The 18,858-nt window shown below is 44.7% G+C and overlaps 1 protein-coding gene across 2 annotated transcripts in view; it reads right to left on the bottom strand.

Annotated features, from left to right (window-relative positions):
- Window positions 1-498: 498 nt before the first annotated feature.
- Window positions 499-18,858, bottom strand: part of nova2 (NOVA alternative splicing regulator 2) — a 55,067-nt gene continuing 36,707 nt past the window's right edge. For both annotated transcript variants that reach the window (XM_053873799.1, XM_053873800.1), the window contains 2 exons: window positions 16,725-16,891; window positions 499-10,797 (listed from right to left, as the gene is read on the bottom strand). In XM_053873799.1, coding sequence (XP_053729774.1) covers window positions 9,775-10,797; window positions 16,725-16,891 — 1,190 coding nt within the window. In that variant the 3' untranslated portion in view covers window positions 499-9,774. The remainder of the gene's footprint in view (window positions 10,798-16,724; window positions 16,892-18,858) is intronic.

Below are 18,858 nucleotides of genomic sequence, written 5' to 3'. Positions count from 1 at the left end.
AAGAGAAAAGAAAAGACCCCACCATGCTGTGACCTTCTTGCTGGAAGCTGGAGGAACTTCTTTAGTTGGCAGATGGAGAGAGGTGTGTGGAAGGAGAGTGACAAGAGGTTGGTCGGACCATGCTGTGAATGGTGACTTCATTTCCCAGGAGGCTTTGCAACAACAGCTAGCATTAAGCCACTCAGCTGATGGCATGAAGAGACGATTTGGCCAGCGGTCACAGGAGTTGATTGCCTGGTTTGTGGAGTCATGGTAGATGCAGGGGTGCGGGTGTTTGTTGATCAAATGGCTCTGGTGCACAGAAGGATTGTGGGTGAATGGATATGTCAGAGTTGAACTCACCCCCCGTATCGAGTGTGATTGTTGGGAAAGTGGGTCTACAGTACTCCTGATTTGATCGTGGACCATCAGACCTCAAACTTACCTCCTCTACATCCCAGAATTCTAACTCCTAAGTAGAAGTGTGAGGACTTACTCCCCAAGACTAAAGATGGGTACTTTGCTTCAATGGTTTATTTTACCCATAACCATGTACAAATAAACAAAACTTTACAGCTTTGTATGGTCACACATGTAGCATTCATTGGTCCATAAGCACTCCTCACGTCGACATGAAAACACGGATAAAAAAGACACCGACATTGAATTCGAGCATCGGCATCTCAACGTTGCACTGACGTCACAAATGTACCATCCATTCTAACAAGTTTCATTGCAAATCAAAAATAGTCACATGCAATGATTGAAAGAAATTACATTACCTCATGTCACAGAGAAAGTAAGCGAAAAGTTCCATCACTTTTAGAAATAAGTACTCTTTTTTCTTTTTTTTCTTTGTCCTGGACATTCTTTCAACAGCGTTGTTGGTCTCGTTTGGGTTGTAAACATTAGTACCTAGCTTTATTCACCTGGCTGGCTCTGTAGCGTCTCGAGAGAATTGGTCAATCAATAGTGTCAATAAAGTGATCGAGATGAATTGGTCGTAAGCCAATCGACCGGACAAGGATTTGTCTCTTCAATTCCAGGAAGGATATGATCGTCTTTGGGCTCAGTTTTTCGGGGGGCGACAGGACACCAGACTGGAGAACAGACCTAACAATTCTAAATAAGACACCCTGAGAATCAAAACTATGCTCCTCTCATCTTTCATTTCTTCTTCCTATCCTCCCTCCATCCTCTACCTTTGTCTTCTATTGAAACAACCAGGTGGGCGTGGCCTTGGCAGCTGAGGAAGATGATTGGTTGGTAGGTTGTTGTGGCGGAAGCTGGTTGCCATGCAACTGGCTCCTCTGTGGTTGGCATGGAGACAGGTTAAGGTGGATTTTGACCTGGTAGTATGCAGCACGTACAGTAGTATGAACAGTAAAATGTCATATGCAGCTCTGGGGACTAATACGCTGGGTTCAAACACGAGGATTCAAACGTGGAGCCTGTGTCCCGTCTGAGAGGAAGTTTTGTTTAAAATGTTGGGCTCGCACACTAGTCATCTACATGCTTGCAACCGGAATAACAGGTTATATGACTCAAAAGATGCATTAACTACAAGGAATTCAATCTGGATTATCGCTTGTTTTTTTCCATCATCCGCAAAGATTTTATTAATGCTACACCAGATTTCTGCTCTAGTTTCTTCCCGTAACTCGGACCTACTCTTACATGACAATTGAATCCTTTTAAAACAGCCGACAAGGAATGTGAGTTTTGCATCTTCATGGAATTATAATGAGCTACAGCCGTACCAGTTTCATATTATTATTCCTAAATATATTTCAGTATTGGTCCCCAGATCTGCCGGCATGTAATTGTAGATTGTGACAGTAAAATGTTATCGATGGAGAACATCACATGGGGCTGACGTGGTGTGCAGCAGAAGATGGCGCAGGGGAGGCGGTAGTGGTGGACAGTGATTGGTTGACTTGACTGGTCAGGTGACTGGAGGGGTTATGGACAAGTTGAGTTGAGTCAGCTCACATGATGGAGGTTTGCAGCTATAACGTCAGGGGGTTCCATCTGAGAAGCATGGAAGCCCGACAGGTTTTAGCTTTTGGTGGACACTGGACAGAACACCCACCCCCCCGACCCTCTCTTTCTCTCGCTCTCTCTCTCGCACACACACACAGAACATACAAATCCTCACACACGTTTAATTTACTCACACACACACGTGCGCTCGCCCACCCCCAGACTTGTTGATGTGTTACTGTGATGATGCAGAGTGTGGTGGAAGGTGAAGAATAAGACAACAGAAGACAGGTGATGCTAAAATGAACATTTATAATGACTGCTGTTGCTGTTGCAAAATAAGAATCCTTAAAAAAGACCTCATATATATATTAGCACTAGATTGCCCACTTCACTGGTAATCCACAAGTCAAGAAACACAACTCACTAGTTTTTTTTTATCTTTACAAACACAATGCTACAGTTACATTAAATATTCAATACTCTTGAGATCAGTTAATGAATGTTGTTAAAAGCAACCACTAAAATACTAAAAAAGAAAATCAAAACAATAATATTAATTCACCTTTTTTCCAGTCGTTCCCTTTTTTTCCGCGTTATTTTCTAATAGTATCATCATCATAATAGTCTGAGAAATAAATAGATCATGTGGTGTTCCTAAGGGAAATGGGGCGGGCAGCATAAACGAAAAGTGGATGAAAATTTGTCTTTTTTTTCTTTTCTTTTTTCATCATTCAATACATTTTCAAGGTGTCTGATGTTGAGGGGTGTATGGAGACAGGTGACAGGATGCGCTAAAACTCCACGTAAACTAGGACTGTATTGCACAAAAGTTAGCAGCTCAGCTTCCTCCTTCAGTCGGGGTCGAGCCAGTTTCAATGATATGTTTCTAACATGGCTTGATGATGAAAGCTACGAGCGCCACTACAACTGTTAGGAAATACAATCAATGTACAAAAGAACACACACGAGAATGGCTCGAGGAATTTGATCTAAAGCTGGAAGCTAAACAGCGAGTACAGCAGGTAAATCAACACCAACGACAGCACAGGTTAATACAGTAGATCTAGCCGAGCACACAGGCAAGCGCCAACTATCAAAGGGTGAGATGATGCCTCCACTATTTTTTTTTTTTTTTTATGCTGCCGGCCCCATTCTGCTCAACACTCATGCTTGATACAGCTCGGCAAAATTAGAAAAAAAGATATCGGACAAGAATATTTACAATGAGTGAAAAAAACAAAAATAAACCGTGAGGAAACATTTTTTTCTTTTTTGTTTGTCTGCAATTCACTTTTTTAATATTTTATTCTTAAATCCCTTTCATAAGTTTTTTTTTCTTTCTTTTTTAATATTTCAGAGAATTGTCCCCCCAAAGATGAGCAACAAACAAACAAACAAAAAGAAAAATCCAATCATATCAGCGAGCATTGCACAGTCTCAGAGGTTTTTTTTTTTTTTTTTGAGGGGATGGAATGGAGAGTTATCGTCCAAACAGTTGGATGAACACAGACGAAGTGGGAGGAGGAGGAAGGTCAATAAAGTTCATGAGGGGAGGTGAAAGTTCAAAAAAGTTCAAGAGGACAGAGGATGGCTGCGCAGCTGACGGTGCGTCAACACTCTCCACACCGCGGTGTGGGCGTGCGTGGTTTGGATGTTAAACGACAAAAAAAGAACCAAAATCATCATTAGAAAATGGAGTTTTTGAATCTTTCCCATCAAGATAAATCAAATGGCGTAAGAGAAAGAGAGGCGGGGTAGATAGAGACATAATAAAGACAAGGAGAGAGACGGGGGATGTGCGGAGAGTGAAAGGTGCCCCCAACACTATGGCACACGATCAATGACGTTCCACAGGCTGAAGAGATGACAGAATTAGAAAAAGCAGCTGGCATGAGCGGTGGGGCTTTTTTTTGTTTTTTTGTTTAAAGGCGGGACAGTAGGTAGGTAGCCAACCTGCAGAAGGTTAATCCTGGTCGGGGTGGTGAGGAGGAGGAGGAGGAGGAAGAGGAGGTGGTGGTAGAGGGCAAGGTGCTGTTCATTGGAGGCATCATGACATCATGTTATGAGGGCGGAGCATGCTGGCTTCATGGGTGCTTCCAGGATGAATGTCCGACACACAAACGCAAAGAAAGGCTTGGAATGGTTGTTTTTGTTGTTGTTGTTCTTGTTTGTTTCCCCCTCTGTCCTATTTTGGCACTCGAGAGAAGAGGTTTTTCGGAGGTGTATATGTGTTTAGGCGAGGAGCAGGAGTGGGCAGTGGAAAGTGCAAAAAAGAGGTCATGGAAGTGTGTGTGTGTGTGGAGGCGGGGAGCGGTAAACAGGCTACACACACAAATGGCATTTAGTTTAAACTCTAGGTTAGACAGAGAGTACAGTACAAATAATAAAAAAAAAAAACAGGAGGAAGAGGGAGCGGAGGAACAGTGATATGACAGATGCAGTAGGCTTGCTGGTGCTTCGATGGGGCCCCGAGTTCAGGGGAGTGTGAAACAAGGATATCCCGTTGGACTTCTTAGACAGATATAAGTCAGGGATGTGGGGTGGAAGGGAGGACAGGAAATAGCAAAACACCCACTGTTGCTCCATCCACACTACAACGTAAACAAGACTCAGTCTAGAATAAATGGAGGGGAGTATTTTCAGCTCGGCAGAGATCGTAAACCCACCATTGCCAGGTGAGCACTCATTCGTGAATTAATACTACACAGATGTTTTCTCTGAAAGGATAAAAATAAATCAGAATTGAGTTTGGTCTTACACGTGTCTAACAGTAGCCGCCAAGTGTGGATGTAGCAAAGAGAAGCAAATCAATATCAAATCATGTTTGCGTCATGAAAATATCGTCATACGGAAGCCGGCTATGTCGCGACACCACGCTACGGAGAGACACAGAGGAAGAGGCATGCACATTGAGATTCACTGCCGTGAAGAAACACCTACATTATTAATATTTACAGTGGTCTCACACACGGACCCCCGCCCCAGCGCGGCCTGTCCTGCAGCTGGATTTGAGCTGGAGAACCAACTCTCTGGAAAATGTATCGGTATATTGATGGTCAAGTCCGAATGCTCAACCACTGTGAATGAATTGACTATGTGCAGCCTTTCAAGAGACTGTCTGGCCACTTCTGGAAGTCCCACTAGCCCCAGCTGAGAGCAATCGAAGAGTGTCTGCAGACACAATCAGGACAAGCCGGGCTGAGGATGCGGGGGGACAGGGGCGGTGCTAGAAGGAGACAGATATTCTACCAAGAGCTGAACACAGCACCAGGGTTAGTAATGTTAGAAAACAAGCCTCCAGAGGGGGAATCCAATGAGCAGAGGTTGTGATATGATGCATGTGAGTACATTCATGGACAATCTCCGTATTTGTTTTTGAAGCCTTTTTTTTCCTTTTTTTTTCGCTAGTAGCAAAATAGTTTTGTTCAAGAAGTTTGTTCAAATCCCACAGAGGGCTTATAACTCGTGGTTAGTTCAAAATAAGAAACAATGTGCGATAAACAATATAAAAATGCTCGACCTCCGATAGCATGCGAAGATTTGTCTTTTTGAAAATGAACGACACATATATTTGTTTTTTTTTGTCCGTGATTCACTTTATCATGCAATAGATACGTGCAAAAAAAGATAACATCTAGTTCCACAAAATACATTTTATCGTTACTATAAAAGGCTGTATTTATGAACGCTATCTAGTCACATTTTTGTTGCATTATAATGCTAATGCTATCGCTATGTTAAATCAGTCTAGCGCCCTGGAGTGGTAGTGCATTCTGGGAGGCGTAGTTCCAGAGCTAACACTAACATGGCGGTTCCTTCCGACAGGAACATGAACAGACGGTTACACTGAGGTGCTGTAACTGCTCTCGTAAAGTCTCGACGGGACCATTTAAATCATAAATATGGTTCATTTGGCACTTTTCACATTTTTTTTTTGAAATATAAAAGTAGGTATGCTCTCGGCTATTGTTGACTCAACACATTTACAGCATGAAAGACCTATTTTGGCACAAACTTGTTCAGGTTACAACCGAGCGAGTATTAAACTGCCGCTGGCCTCTTCAGCTAAAGGACAGATTCGATATGTTTTTACTTATTTTAATACATCAGTTGTAATTTATTAGCAGCATTTCCTCACATTAAAAACAAATTAAATCCTCCGCCAAACCTTATTTCTACGACTACAATCTAAGAGCGTCTACGGCCAACAGGATCAAGGGCAAAACCACGTGCCACTAAGTGTATTGCTTCCAATACTTTGTCACATTTATAGAACACAACAGATGAGATCAGCCTCCGAGTAGAAGAAAATGCCAGAAGTTTAAAATGATGAGATGAAAATCAAACCTGCGTTTCGACCGAACTGACAGCTGAAAGAGTCTGCTCGCTGCGACCACGACAAAGCTGCGGTTTACAATTTGGCTGCACCACACCAAAGTGTGTCGGCGCCAGTGACATCTAGTGGTTGGGTGTTTCTTTGACTGTTTGGAGCCTCAGATTTCCCAGAGCAGCGATCAAACTACAAGATTTAGCACTTCTGCTGCCATGGTTTTCTCCAAAAACTGTCTTCAGCAAACGTTTTAACTGATCAGACTTGGACAAAGTTAGTAGTGACTCGGTCAAACAATTCATCATCAGTAACTATTGAAAACTTTAGATTTATTTTTTCATCTAAAACAACTTGATTGAATTCATTTTTAATGTGTGACTTGTGACCTGAAAGTGTCACAACGCTGGCCAAAGCCACCATAAACGCAGTACTGCCGTGTTCTTCAGCGAAGCATGCTCCATGTGAAATCAAGAAAATGGACAGAGATCCAGTCAAAACCCAGCTCAGTGACAAAGCCTGCCCTCTAGATATGCAGATATTCTCCTTTGAAAATGACATAAACTCACTTCAAGTCAAGAGCGTTTGTTCACTACGCCCTGCCGGCCTCAACTACGACTTCCTCGGTCCTGGAGGACACAAAACCTTCAGGGGTGACCCATCAGGACTTCCCTGAGCCAGCCAAGAGAAACCGGCCGGTGCAAGCAGCAGACATGCATTGATCGTAACACCAGACATAGTCACCCATGGAGCGATGTGGTTGGAGGAGAGGCGGTGTCGGGATGGGAGTGCACTGGCGGACTGAGGACGGGTGGGAGGGGAGGTTGAGGAGAGTGTGGATGGTGTTAGATGGGAGTAAAGAAGCCTCCTTACCAAGCTCTGGAGATAAACCCTCACTGGCGCTCCAACAGAGAGTGACACATAGTATAGCACACTGGAGGACTTTGGGGTCGGATTGGTTTCAAAAGAGCACTGGAGGAGTTGTGCTCCCCGCACCAGGCTGCTTAGAGCTACAAATCAAATGCACCCCTCCTCATTTTAGGCATTTTGTTTAACATTCTGTCATGACATGTTCGTGTTGTCGACAAAACCGCAGTTGCAATTTGGAATTTGGTCCAGACAAATTCACTGAGGACTGGACACCTGACGCTCCCCAACATCCCGCCCTCCAATATCTAGACATCAGGAATCCCTGTTGACGTGACATGATTGATCTAGTCTCTTTCTCTTTCCATATTTAGATATGCATCTCCGGTCAAGTTCTTCATATGCATTCTACATATATTTCATATATGTTTGAAGTTTTGAGTCCCTGCCATACAAAACCCCCTCCAATCACAATCGATGGCCCCCGACCTCTCAGGCCAGGAGAGCAACTCCCTCCCTTCACAGTGCATTAAGACAAAATAAAGTTCAGTGTACTCCGATTATATATATAAAAAAAAAATCATAATAGCACGACACAAAGAAATTACAATAAAAGGAACATTTTCAGCAGCCTTGTCGATCTACAGTGGGCAGTGAACCTGCAGCTAATGGGTTTCGGACACCACCTCCCTGGACCGGTATTCATATATATATATATATCACCTGCGCTTTCGCAGTCGGACGGTTCGATATGGGTCTTGAAGAGGTCAGTCATTATGATATGCTAACTATCAAGAGGCGACCCTCCTCCTGCGGCTTCCGGTTTCTCAGTAGTATTTAGCTTGTGGCTAATTCAAAGCTGCATCCGAGCGCTTGAACGCATCCAATTGCAGTCTAATTTTTCCTACAGCAAAGTGTGTTCATGGGGCTCCCCGTACACTGCACAAGCTTTTTAACAACACTGTAGTTATAGCTAACACAAATGCCCAACCCTAGTCAAAGTTTTTCTTGGATTTGAAGTGGCCAATACCAAAGTGTCCGACGCCTCCCACTGGATTGAAAGCTCTGTCTTTGGGATAAGCTCTCTTTTGGTTACATCGGTGCTGTTAAGATAGCAAAATACTTTCCTAATTTCAAAAAGAAATTGCATATCAAATCTGTCCACCTAGCCAGTGCTCTCACCCTAACATGCTGGTTTTGAGGTCACAGTCATCATACCCCCAAAAAAGCCATCTCAGTACCATAGTAGCAACAATGCGAATGTGTTCATACTTATTGGCTTATTCCCATGAAAAAACTCTCCCTGACCTCCTCTAGTGAATGAAACCTGTGCTTTCATGACAACAAGGTTTCAATGTGACCCACAGGACTGAAAGTCGTGCAGTGTACGGTTGACATGAACACGCTTGCTCTAACGCTGATTCCAACCTAAAGTACTTTAAATTTGATATGAGAATATTAGTTTAGATGGATGATGTGTGTAGCTGTTTTCGAACTGGACTTAAATAAGACATATATTACATTATGTGACATATACTATTCAACTTCAATTCATTTAAATTAAATCAGAAAATAGTCATTTACATTCATGTCAACCTGAAATTACAAAAAAAAAAGAAAACAGAAACAAATAGACAAAGATTTTCAAGGTTGACCTCATTAATAAATAATGATTCCTGTTGTCGCGATCATGAGTGGAAATATCACGACAGAGCATTTACTGCAACTTTTAGTCATTCTAGTTCACGCTTAGTGAGGTTACGGCTCGGCTATCGAACGCAAAAACTAGAGACACTTTAAGGGCAGAGCCCCGGTGGCGCTGCTAGTGGTCGATGTGTAGTGTGTGAGTGAGGAAATGCCCTCAGATGCACGTAAAACATCCTTTTTGCTTTCTCATATCTGCTGCAGAAAGCGGATGTGATGTCATAGGCAGATGAAGGGCAATTCCTCCCTCAGTTTGCAGCCCATCATAAGACCCGTGTAAAAGGTGGTTGGGCAGAAAGAGTGGGGCGATTTTAGGGCAGATGCATAATACAGATTTAAAAAACCTTATTCAAGGGTGTGGGCGCAGGGGAAGGGAGGGGCTAGAGTTGTTTTCATATCCCAAATTTTGAGGATGGGCAAGTGGTGGGTTCTACCCTGCAAATGGCGCCACCAACCCCTGACCCTCCCCTCCCTTTCCCGAATTTCCTGTAGCCTATCAGGCCATCGGCCAGTCAATGCCGCATTCAGCTTTGTCCACACGACACGAGAAACAAACAGACATCTTAATTTACCAAACAAAACAACAAAATCGAGCAAAACAAAACAAAGAATAAAAAATTCTGAAAGATTGAGACATTAAGTAATAAAACCTTATTTACATTTTACACGTTTTTCTTGGTTTTTCAGCGTGATAACTCCTCTTCCTCCTCTTCACCTCAGCACAAATTTGCTTCGCGTCAAAAACATTTTTTTAATACTGAAAACACGCAGAAGAAAAATGCTGCTGACGATTCTCCAGAACATTCTTGCTCTCCTCTCCATTCTCCATTTGTGAATTTTACACTCCTCCCCCAAGCTCCCACACATATTTTTCCCTCTTTTCCTCCTCTTTTTTTCATCCGCTGTCAGCCTTAGCCCACCTTCTGTGGGTTGGTGGCACGAACGCCCTGCTCGTACGTGATTCGCTGGCTGATCAGGTACTGTGCTGCCTGCGTTGCAGCCTGTGAGCCTGTGATGGTAACCTTCCTGTTCCGAGTTCCAGGGATGAACTCGCCTTTCTTGGAGATCTGGATCCGGGCACCAGTCAGCTCCTGGTACTCCACTAGCGTCTTGCCTCCCTTTCCTAGGATGGCTCCCACAAGGTTCTCCGGCACGGCAATCTCCACCACTTCCTTGGCTCCTTCCGCAAGCTTCTCAGTGGCCAGCAGTGAGGATGCCACCAGCGGTGAGGCTGTACTCAAGTAGCCATTGCTGGCTCCTGTAGCTGCTGCAAGGGATCCCAGGGAGAAGCCTCCGAGCCCGGCCGCGGGATGAGCTGCACTTGTGGAAGCATCACTGGCGTAGGAAGCCAATAGGTTGGCAGCAGCAGCTGCTGCAGGGTTAGCATTAGCTGCTACTGCTGCTAATACTCCTGAGGCAGCAGCAGGGTTTAGGCCAAGGCCAAGGGAATTGGTGTTGTAACCATAGCTGGCCAGTGTGTTGAGGGCAGAAGTGATGGCAAGAAGGTCATTGCCAGACAAGCTGGACATCGTAGTGGGGAAGGCGCCCACTCCGGCGAGACCAGCCTGGCCTAGGAGGGAAGAAGCTGTGGCGGCTGCAGCGGCTGCGGCAGCTGGCATGACCTCGGTCGAGTTGGCGTAGGGCGAGCCGGTAGGGTTAGAGTTGGCCACAGGGCCTGTGATATTTGAGTAGGAGATGTTGAGGCAGGAAGAGCTCTGTGGATCCTCCTGGATCTTTTGGACGATGATCTCCACAGCTTTGCGGTTCTGCTCCGGTTCCCCACTGATGGTGACGACCCGTTCTTGCAGGTTAATGCCTTCTGGCTTTTGGGAGAGCTGGACCCAGGCTCCGGATTGCTCCATTACGGCCTTCACTGTCGCGCCAGCTTTGCCGATGATAAGTCCAGCTGTGCTGTTTGGGACGATCAGCTTAGCCTGTAACAGAGACAAGGGCCGGTTAGAGAATGGTGTTCCCATTGGTTCCCATCAAAGTTCAGCTCATAGGGGATGCTCCATTCTCTCTACAGCAGAGTTGCTTTTTTGAAATGATTTATTTGTTGGGGGTTCTCATTTTCCTCAACTTGAACGCACTGAACTGAACTACCTTTTTTGGTTCATAATAGTGAGACTGGAGAAGACTGCTGATGAGTTGGTTAGAGGAATGTGAGAAGAAGGTTAAGAGGTACACAGAGTGGGAGGAATGGAGCCAGAGAGAATTTCTAAAGAGTCAACTCTCAGGAGTCCGTGTTGCCTTGGCAACACAGCTCCATTCTTTAGTTTTGATGGGAAGAGGGAGCGAGGTAAAGACACAGCATACGTTAGCCTAATGCCAAAAAATCAATCACAGATGCACAGCTCAGTTTAATACAAAAACCATCAATAAAAAAAATAAATGTATATTTCCGTGATGCATTGGGAGACTCATGCCATGATTCTCTTGTCCATCACGTCTCTTCTGCTCTGGACAAAGTGTGTGGTGTGACTTTTCCAGTGGGTAAGTGTCACGACTTTTTCTGACGTCAATGGCGAATGACGATTTAAGCCTGACTGGATGTTATTCCAAAATATTTTCACTCCATTTATCATTTGAATTGAAAAAAAAAAAACGGTTCAGTTTTGTAGCAATATCTTGTCTATTCATTCTGAAAGATATAGAAGCGGTCGCTCCCAAAGAAGCTCAGCCAAAACCGTTGATTAGAATTCTCACCTCTACCACTCAGTAAGACCTGAGAAAAGTCGTGAAAACCTTTCGCTATCAAAATAAACACGCTGCCTTTAAACACTTTGATGTGATGTGGCAATGTGATTATGAAAACGAAGGAGATATGGGAATGATGAATCTTCTAGTGGAGGCGGAAACGAGAAGCGTCCTCGAAAAGATGATGAAAAGGAGGATGAGTCAACCAACAGGATAAAGATTGTGAATAAATGGAAGCGGACAGAACGATCAATTCGATGTATAAAAGAAGGCCAGGGCTGCTCTCGCTGGCGTCCCACTCCCTGCCTGCTCCTCCCTGCAGTTAGAAGCAAAACAACCATACAGCAGCAGCTCCAGTCTGGAGGGTCGTTGTCACGCCGCAGTCCAGTGCTACTGAAATGGTGAATAGTTGAGTGCGATCTCTGAATGAAGTGGGAGGACGGCGAAGGTTCGAGGGCGGTAGTTGTCAACACTTCTTTGTATTATGGAAAAATATTTGTTTTTTCATTGCTCATTTCTTGCCGTTTCTTTTTTTGCACTTCTCTTTTTTTTTCTACATTTCTCTGTGATAATTTTTTTTTAAATATATCAAATTTGTTATGGTCTTTTTTTAAACATTTTAAAATAAATTTTCCATCATTATTTAATGAAAAAAACCTCCCAACCATAATTTCACCATCATAATTTTTTACACATTCAGTCAATGTAGTTTGGATGTCTTTACCATTTAATTACGATGAAAGTAAATGAGTATTGTTTGGATTTTGCAGCCAAACACCAGGGAGGGTGATTGAGACCCTCCCGATACTTCTCTGTTTGGGTGTGGTTTCCTGAAATGGTGTCATTGTTTGTCCGAAACGACCACGCGCGCCAGGCTTAAACACTTCATACTCCCATTTGATGTTGTTTTGGGAGTTTTAGTTGCAGCCGAAGCATTTTCAAGACGGTTGTTTGCAGCAGCCGGAGACGGCGAGTGGCGGGGGGTAAACTCTGGGACGAGGCATGAAAGTATAAAAGTGTGACAGGCAGCGAGTGAGGCAGGAAGGAGAAAAGATTTTTCCCATGAGCTCTTTCATCCTCAGCACACACACACACACGCTGGCTCACAGACATAAGGATTGTTGGTGCAGAAGTGGGAGGATAAACAGCGGCGTCTGATCGCTCCCGCTGCTAATGATCACATCTACCATCTTTGTATCCCAGAGATTCTCCGCTAATGAGCGTCTTCCTTCATCTCTTCTCTCGTCTTCCACCGGCCCTGCCGTCTGCCGTTCACGCCTCTTGCTGTTTTTCCGCACTTTTATCAGATTCTTATCTCATAAAAGATCTATAACTTGGCTTTTGCAGTGGCTTCTTTTTCCACATGACATTTTGAGCTGTTCTCTAATGTATACATGGAGCTGGAACTGCTGTGCTATTGTTTAGTTTTACTGCGTCTACAACTAGCGCCTGGCTCTTGCTGCTACTGTGGGTGGAGCATGTATGCACAACCATCGCGGGAAGTGGATTCTTGGCTATGAAAAATGGCGCCACAAGTAGGATGGTCTTCATAAAGCCGGTGTGTTTATCACAGACACCCAGGAATAGTTGAGCCCCTTGACAACTATCGCGGCCACGCCCCCTCCAAAATTAACGTTAAAGTTGTAAAGACCAGGGTGTGAAGGAGACAGCAGCGGCTTCAACCTCAGTCTGCCAAATCGCAGTTCACCCACAATCCTCTGCTGCCGGAGGAGCTTTTATTTTGCAGTTGATTAGACAGCACTCAGGGCTTCTCCTCTACCCTCTCTTTCATGTTAGCTTTTTATAAGCTTTCCTCCTCTTTTTTTGTTTGGAGAAACTTTTAAACAAGAAGCTGGGAGGAGGAGGAGGAGGAGGATGGTGATCTGGCCTCCGTCCAGCGACTGACTAAAATATCCTGTGGCTGCCAGGCGAAGGTGAAAGGTCAGAGCCGATCTCCTGCTCATGAATACAATCACGTAAAGTGTATGAAGCCGGTTCCGACCTGCAGAGAAGCTGCTGGCGAGGCAGGAAAGCACAGGTCAATGTCAACAAGAAGTGTTAGGACTCGGAGAACATTGGGACGGGATTTTAATTCAAACAGTATACTGACACTAAACAGTGGGTTGTTTTTGAGTTTCAACTTCAATCCAAAGTTGAAGTACCAGTGTAATCCATATATTTACATAATTTATCTTTAAAAATGTGACCCTCTGCCTACAGACAGAAGAGATTTTTACATTTTTATTTCTGGAGTGAAACTTTGGTTAAATGAGAAATATGGAAATAAGCTCAGACAACTATTAAGGAACAAGAACAGTTGAGCGAGACGCCGGAGAATTTTGCCATTTTACTTGGATTGTTTTAGGACTCTTGGACTCATGTTGTTTGAGTGTTGTTTCATTCACTACTGTTTCCTTGCCTGTGCAAAGCAACATGACAATGCCTCTGTACTCTAGTGCAAGTCCACAACTGTTACACTCATAATTGTCAAAAAAAGCTGTGATTTTTTTTTTTTGTCGTCCTGGCAATAGTTCTCTGGAGTCTCTTCGGGTCAAGAAGTGCGGGTCAAGAAGTGCGTGTCAACGTGCCGATATTGAAACCGACATGAAGATCCGTTAGATTAACTGTGTAGACCCAACGCATGTGAATGATGTCCACACACACACAATACAGGCAGCAGTCGACTGAGTTTGAACTTTGAAGTCTTAAGCAGGCGACTTAATCTGCCTGGTTCTGATCCGAAGGCTTAGTCACCTCTCTCGACCCATCCCTCATCGGTTTCTCTGTTCTTCTTCGGCTCGTGCTCTTCCTGAATCTCCCTCCACAAGTTATAAATATCGGCAGGATTTTCTAATGTCAAAGTGTGTCCCAATGTGTGAACCATGGCCCCAGACATATATATATATATATATATATATATATATATATATATATATATATATATATATATATATATATATATATATATATATATATTAGGGGTGGGATTTGAAACATTATGCCATATTTGATTAAACATTACAACAGAAATACATTTTTTTAAACGGAAATGAAAAAGACGTGATGAAGGGAAAGTCGCTTTAAAATGTGAGCAGAAATATTTTGTCTGTGGCGTCATGGGTGAAAACTAAATCAGCTTCACTTTGACCTCATGAGGGCTGGATAAAGGATGCACAAGGACGATCCACTGATGACAAACACGTGTCGAATGCACGGTCACAGGTACGCAGCCCCTCTAGAGGAGCTGAAGGAAAAGAGTTGGCCTGTTCGCCTGGAATATAGGAGCCAACATCTTAAACGTGCTCCAGTCTTTTCCTGCCATTTACTCTGAACTTCCTGTGTGGGACAACAATAACAGGAAGAAGGAAACAGGTGTTCCAACCAAAGTTGAAAGGTCACTGGAAACAGCCACAGCAGGCGTCCAGAAGAGGATTTAAAAAAGTGGGCTCCAGCTTCAAGTGTGTGTCTGTGTGTGTGTGAGCCAGCGCAGCAGAACAATATCAAAGTCCAGGGAGCAACGTGTCGAAAATAACCTTCAGAATAAAACCACAACAAAACCGCAGGCGGCTCCCACAGCGCCGACTCAGCACTTCACTTCCGAACGGCATAATGTAACTAAAAGACTGGCAGGAGCGGCTTTTACTGTCGGGATGAAACCATATCGATGCTCTGCTCAGACACAAACGGCGAGTGAGGAGTCTCTCGGGGGCTGGCGTGGACCGGCGTGTTTACGTGCTATTGAAAATAAACTTGTTGTTGCTGGAGTGTTATGTGTTTCTATTACTGGAAATTCTGTAAAACTGGAGACACATTTTATTCATACCACGAGCCGGACAAACACCTGATTCGGCTCTGGCTTTTCTGGTCTTGATCCAGAACGTTCCTCCAAACACCTGACCGTGCAGGAGGAATCCAGACAAGCTGTTTCAGCCCCCCTCACTGGTCTTGATGCAGAGGACCTGTGGATCCACTCTGAGCCTCTGCTGGATGATCAAGCGTCTACTGTATCTCCAACAAGAGTCCTGACAAGGTGTCTGCATTTTGAGTGCTGTCCCTTCCCTCACTAAAGCCACCTGACACCACTTTTAAAGGCAGAAATGTTGGTCAAAATGAGAGGTACTCCCTGGGTCTTTCTACACTATGACACATTAGCAGTTATCGCTGCATAAAAACCTACTACAAAAATGAGGAACCTGGACATGAGTCAAGGTTTATTGCAGGACATGTTGACAAGAAAACTCCAGTCAACTTTGACTCTGCTGCGGGAACAGAAGAACTGTCCCCCACAGGGTCCACGACTCGGCCCTCAAGCTGCCCACAAACCCGGTCGGCCGGAAACCTCCATAACACCATGACCTGATGATGTCACATGAATATTTAATGGGGCTATTTAAGAAGGTGCCTTGGCGCAACCGTGACCAAACAATATAATCCTTCTGTAAATTCACGCCAGTCGTGTCAGACCTTGTTATGTAGCGTGAGAATTTTTTCAGCTCGTAAATCACCTCGTCTTTCAGCGTGTCGCATCGTACGACAGTTTTTTTTTCTCTCCCTCCTCCGAGCAGCTGAACCTCCGCAGCTGTCGACATTCCTGCGCGTTCAGCTGCACCGTGGCAGAGTTTTGTTTTATACTGGTGATGGAAGAGCGGCTCACGGTTCCACAGGGCGCTTTGTGTTTGAACGTTTTTTTCACATTGCCAAGTGAAGCAAGCGCAGGATGAAACAGTGGTCACATCTTCTACCATTCCTGGGGACTTATGTTAGTCCCCGTATCACTGAGAGACGTGTGCATGTGTGTAGCTGCCTGGCACTGGATAGATAGCAGCATTTCCAGACCGGGCCAATCGATAGTCAGCTGAAGAAGAGGGGGGCGGGGGAGGGTAAGTGGGGCGATCTCTGTAACTGATTGGAACCACGATCAACCGAGACACTAATGGTCCTCAATTACACAGAAGCCATTTAGTCCCACATTAGTCTCTCCAGATAAATCCAAGTTGAACGTAAAGTTCTGCTGACTCAGCGACAATCTCTTAACTTGCTCTGCTTGTACCTCACCACACCAGCCTCAAACTAGAAAGGAACATTACATGAGACGGCGAGTTGGAAGCCAGTGCTCGCTGGTTCTGAAGCGCGGGTGGTGTCGTGGGTCGCTCATCCGACTGACCTGTTTGACGCGGTCTGGGTTGACGGTGGTCTGCGGCTGCAGGATGCTCACTGGCTCTGTCTTCTGGCTGCTCTGTGGCATCTCCCTCACCTTCTCAGCGATGAAGTCGTGGACGCCGTTCAAAGCTTCCACCGTGCCCTGGACCAGACACACACGCTCTGTCGTTCCTGCACACACAGAGAAGCAAAGATTTAGCATCACACGCACATCCTGAAACATCCTGTGTCCATGCAGTCATGCTCATGCTGACACCTGATATTAAGCCATCAGTATTTGCTTTTGGAAGTGCTTGACTTCAATAAAGTTTCTCTGCCGCTGCAGAACTTTCTCCTCTCTTCATTTGAAAACTTTTCTTTGCTCTCTGACAGAAGACTCGCCTCCACAGAGTCAGTTTCACATGAAGTTTGCTACCATTGTTTCTGCCTGTTTGAAGCAGCAGGTTTCTCTGACCCAGATCTTGTTGCTCTCATCATTCACCTGCTGCTCAACACGAGCGGGTGTGAAGTAAGAAACACTAACAGCATCCGCAGGGAAATTACGCTCATGCTAGCAAATGTTAAAATGTTGAAACTTTACTGACGGGTTTTTGCTGATGGCAGAAGAAGAATGTTTTATGCATCGTTGTGACAGCTTTAGTTGGAAGACAGCATCAGCAAGTAAAACCGGCAGGGACGTCTTGAATTCTCCTCAGGAATAAATCATATTTTGTAGAGATGTTTCAACGTCCAGGGTTCTGGTTTGAGTGCGACAGAGCTTTGGTCATCCACCTCTGAAGAAGTGTCATGAACTGCTGGGGCTCCAAAACCATCACTTGAAAAATGCCAAAAGCAGCCAATGCATCAAAGTTTCAGCGCCCTGAATCAGATTTTTATTACCACTCTTAACACTGCGGGATTTTCCAGACCCAGTGCCGGACTCTCTCTCCCTCCTCTTCTGGTTGCCTGACTCTCTCCACTCTGCTACATGTCTCCCTCCCTGAAGTCTCATATTTAGCGGATCTGCTCTTATCTCACTCTGACAGATCCTCTGCCGTCACTTCTGCTTTCTTCCCTCCAATTTCTGTTCTTTTGGACTGACCCGCTCGGCTTTGGTGCTGCGTGATGAAGGAAGTGAGCTGGTGACTTTGTGTGGTCCAGACTCTTCACTTTGAGATTGGACATTACTAGCATTTGTTTATTGGCCACTCTCTTTTTAAACTCGACCTCAAAGAACTGTCCTCATTTCAAGGAATATAGGGTTAAAATAAATATAAAATAAAGGGCTACAGAACAGTGACATTGTGCAGTTTGACCCAGGTCAATTGGATCCCTCTCACTCCAATGGAATTAGGATTTATTCCTATTTTTGTATGGTAGAGACAAAACAATGCCACCACAATGACAGACGTGATAACAAGCTCCATAATCACCCTGACCACTGGGATGTTAGCATGATAGCTTATGCTATGTCTATGTGTGTGTGAGAGAGAGAGAGAGAGAAAGCTAGTGAAGAGAAAACTGGGCCTCCTCTCTCTCTCGACAGCTGGTGCCCTCTGGGTAATCTGGACTCCTCCAATCAGAGAAGAGGATTAACAGGCCATTGTCCTGGCAAGAGTGTGTGAGAGTGTGTGTGTGTGTGTGTGTCTGTGTGTGTATCATCACCCAAGCAAGTGTGCAGACATTATGATCACTGTGAAGTTTCTGTCTGGTGAAGTTTCCATGTTGACAAGCAGCAAACACTGTGACTGTGTAAAAAGTGTAAAAGGCTATTTCTATAAGTTGTCAATCGTTGAAGCGTCCTGAAACTAGCTCAAGAAATATGTCCCATAAAGCCGGAGCACTGTGACCCTGTCGCCCCGGACATTTTGTTGCTTTGCTCTCGCCCTTATTGTAGCGCAACCGCTTGTCTCACATAGTCACGCCTTGACTCTTGACCACAGGAAGAACATAAGGACAGGTTTTCCGAGGGGCCAAAACATAGTGAAACAGTAACAACGGGGAGCCTGAATCGATACACAAGGATGCAGCACAGTCATGTAAATCCTTCAATGACAGACCCATTCAGTGGGAAGACCCAGTACTGGACCCAACTTCTTCTACACTTTGATCCTCCCCAATCTGCTTCACCTGCTAAAGTGATACTTCAGGTTCGTGTT

This window comes from Synchiropus splendidus, chromosome 8 (assembly GCF_027744825.2).
Source record: "Synchiropus splendidus isolate RoL2022-P1 chromosome 8, RoL_Sspl_1.0, whole genome shotgun sequence".
Taxonomy (NCBI): Eukaryota; Metazoa; Chordata; class Actinopteri; order Syngnathiformes; family Callionymidae; genus Synchiropus; species Synchiropus splendidus.
This window is presented reverse-complemented; position numbering and strand designations above follow the sequence as displayed.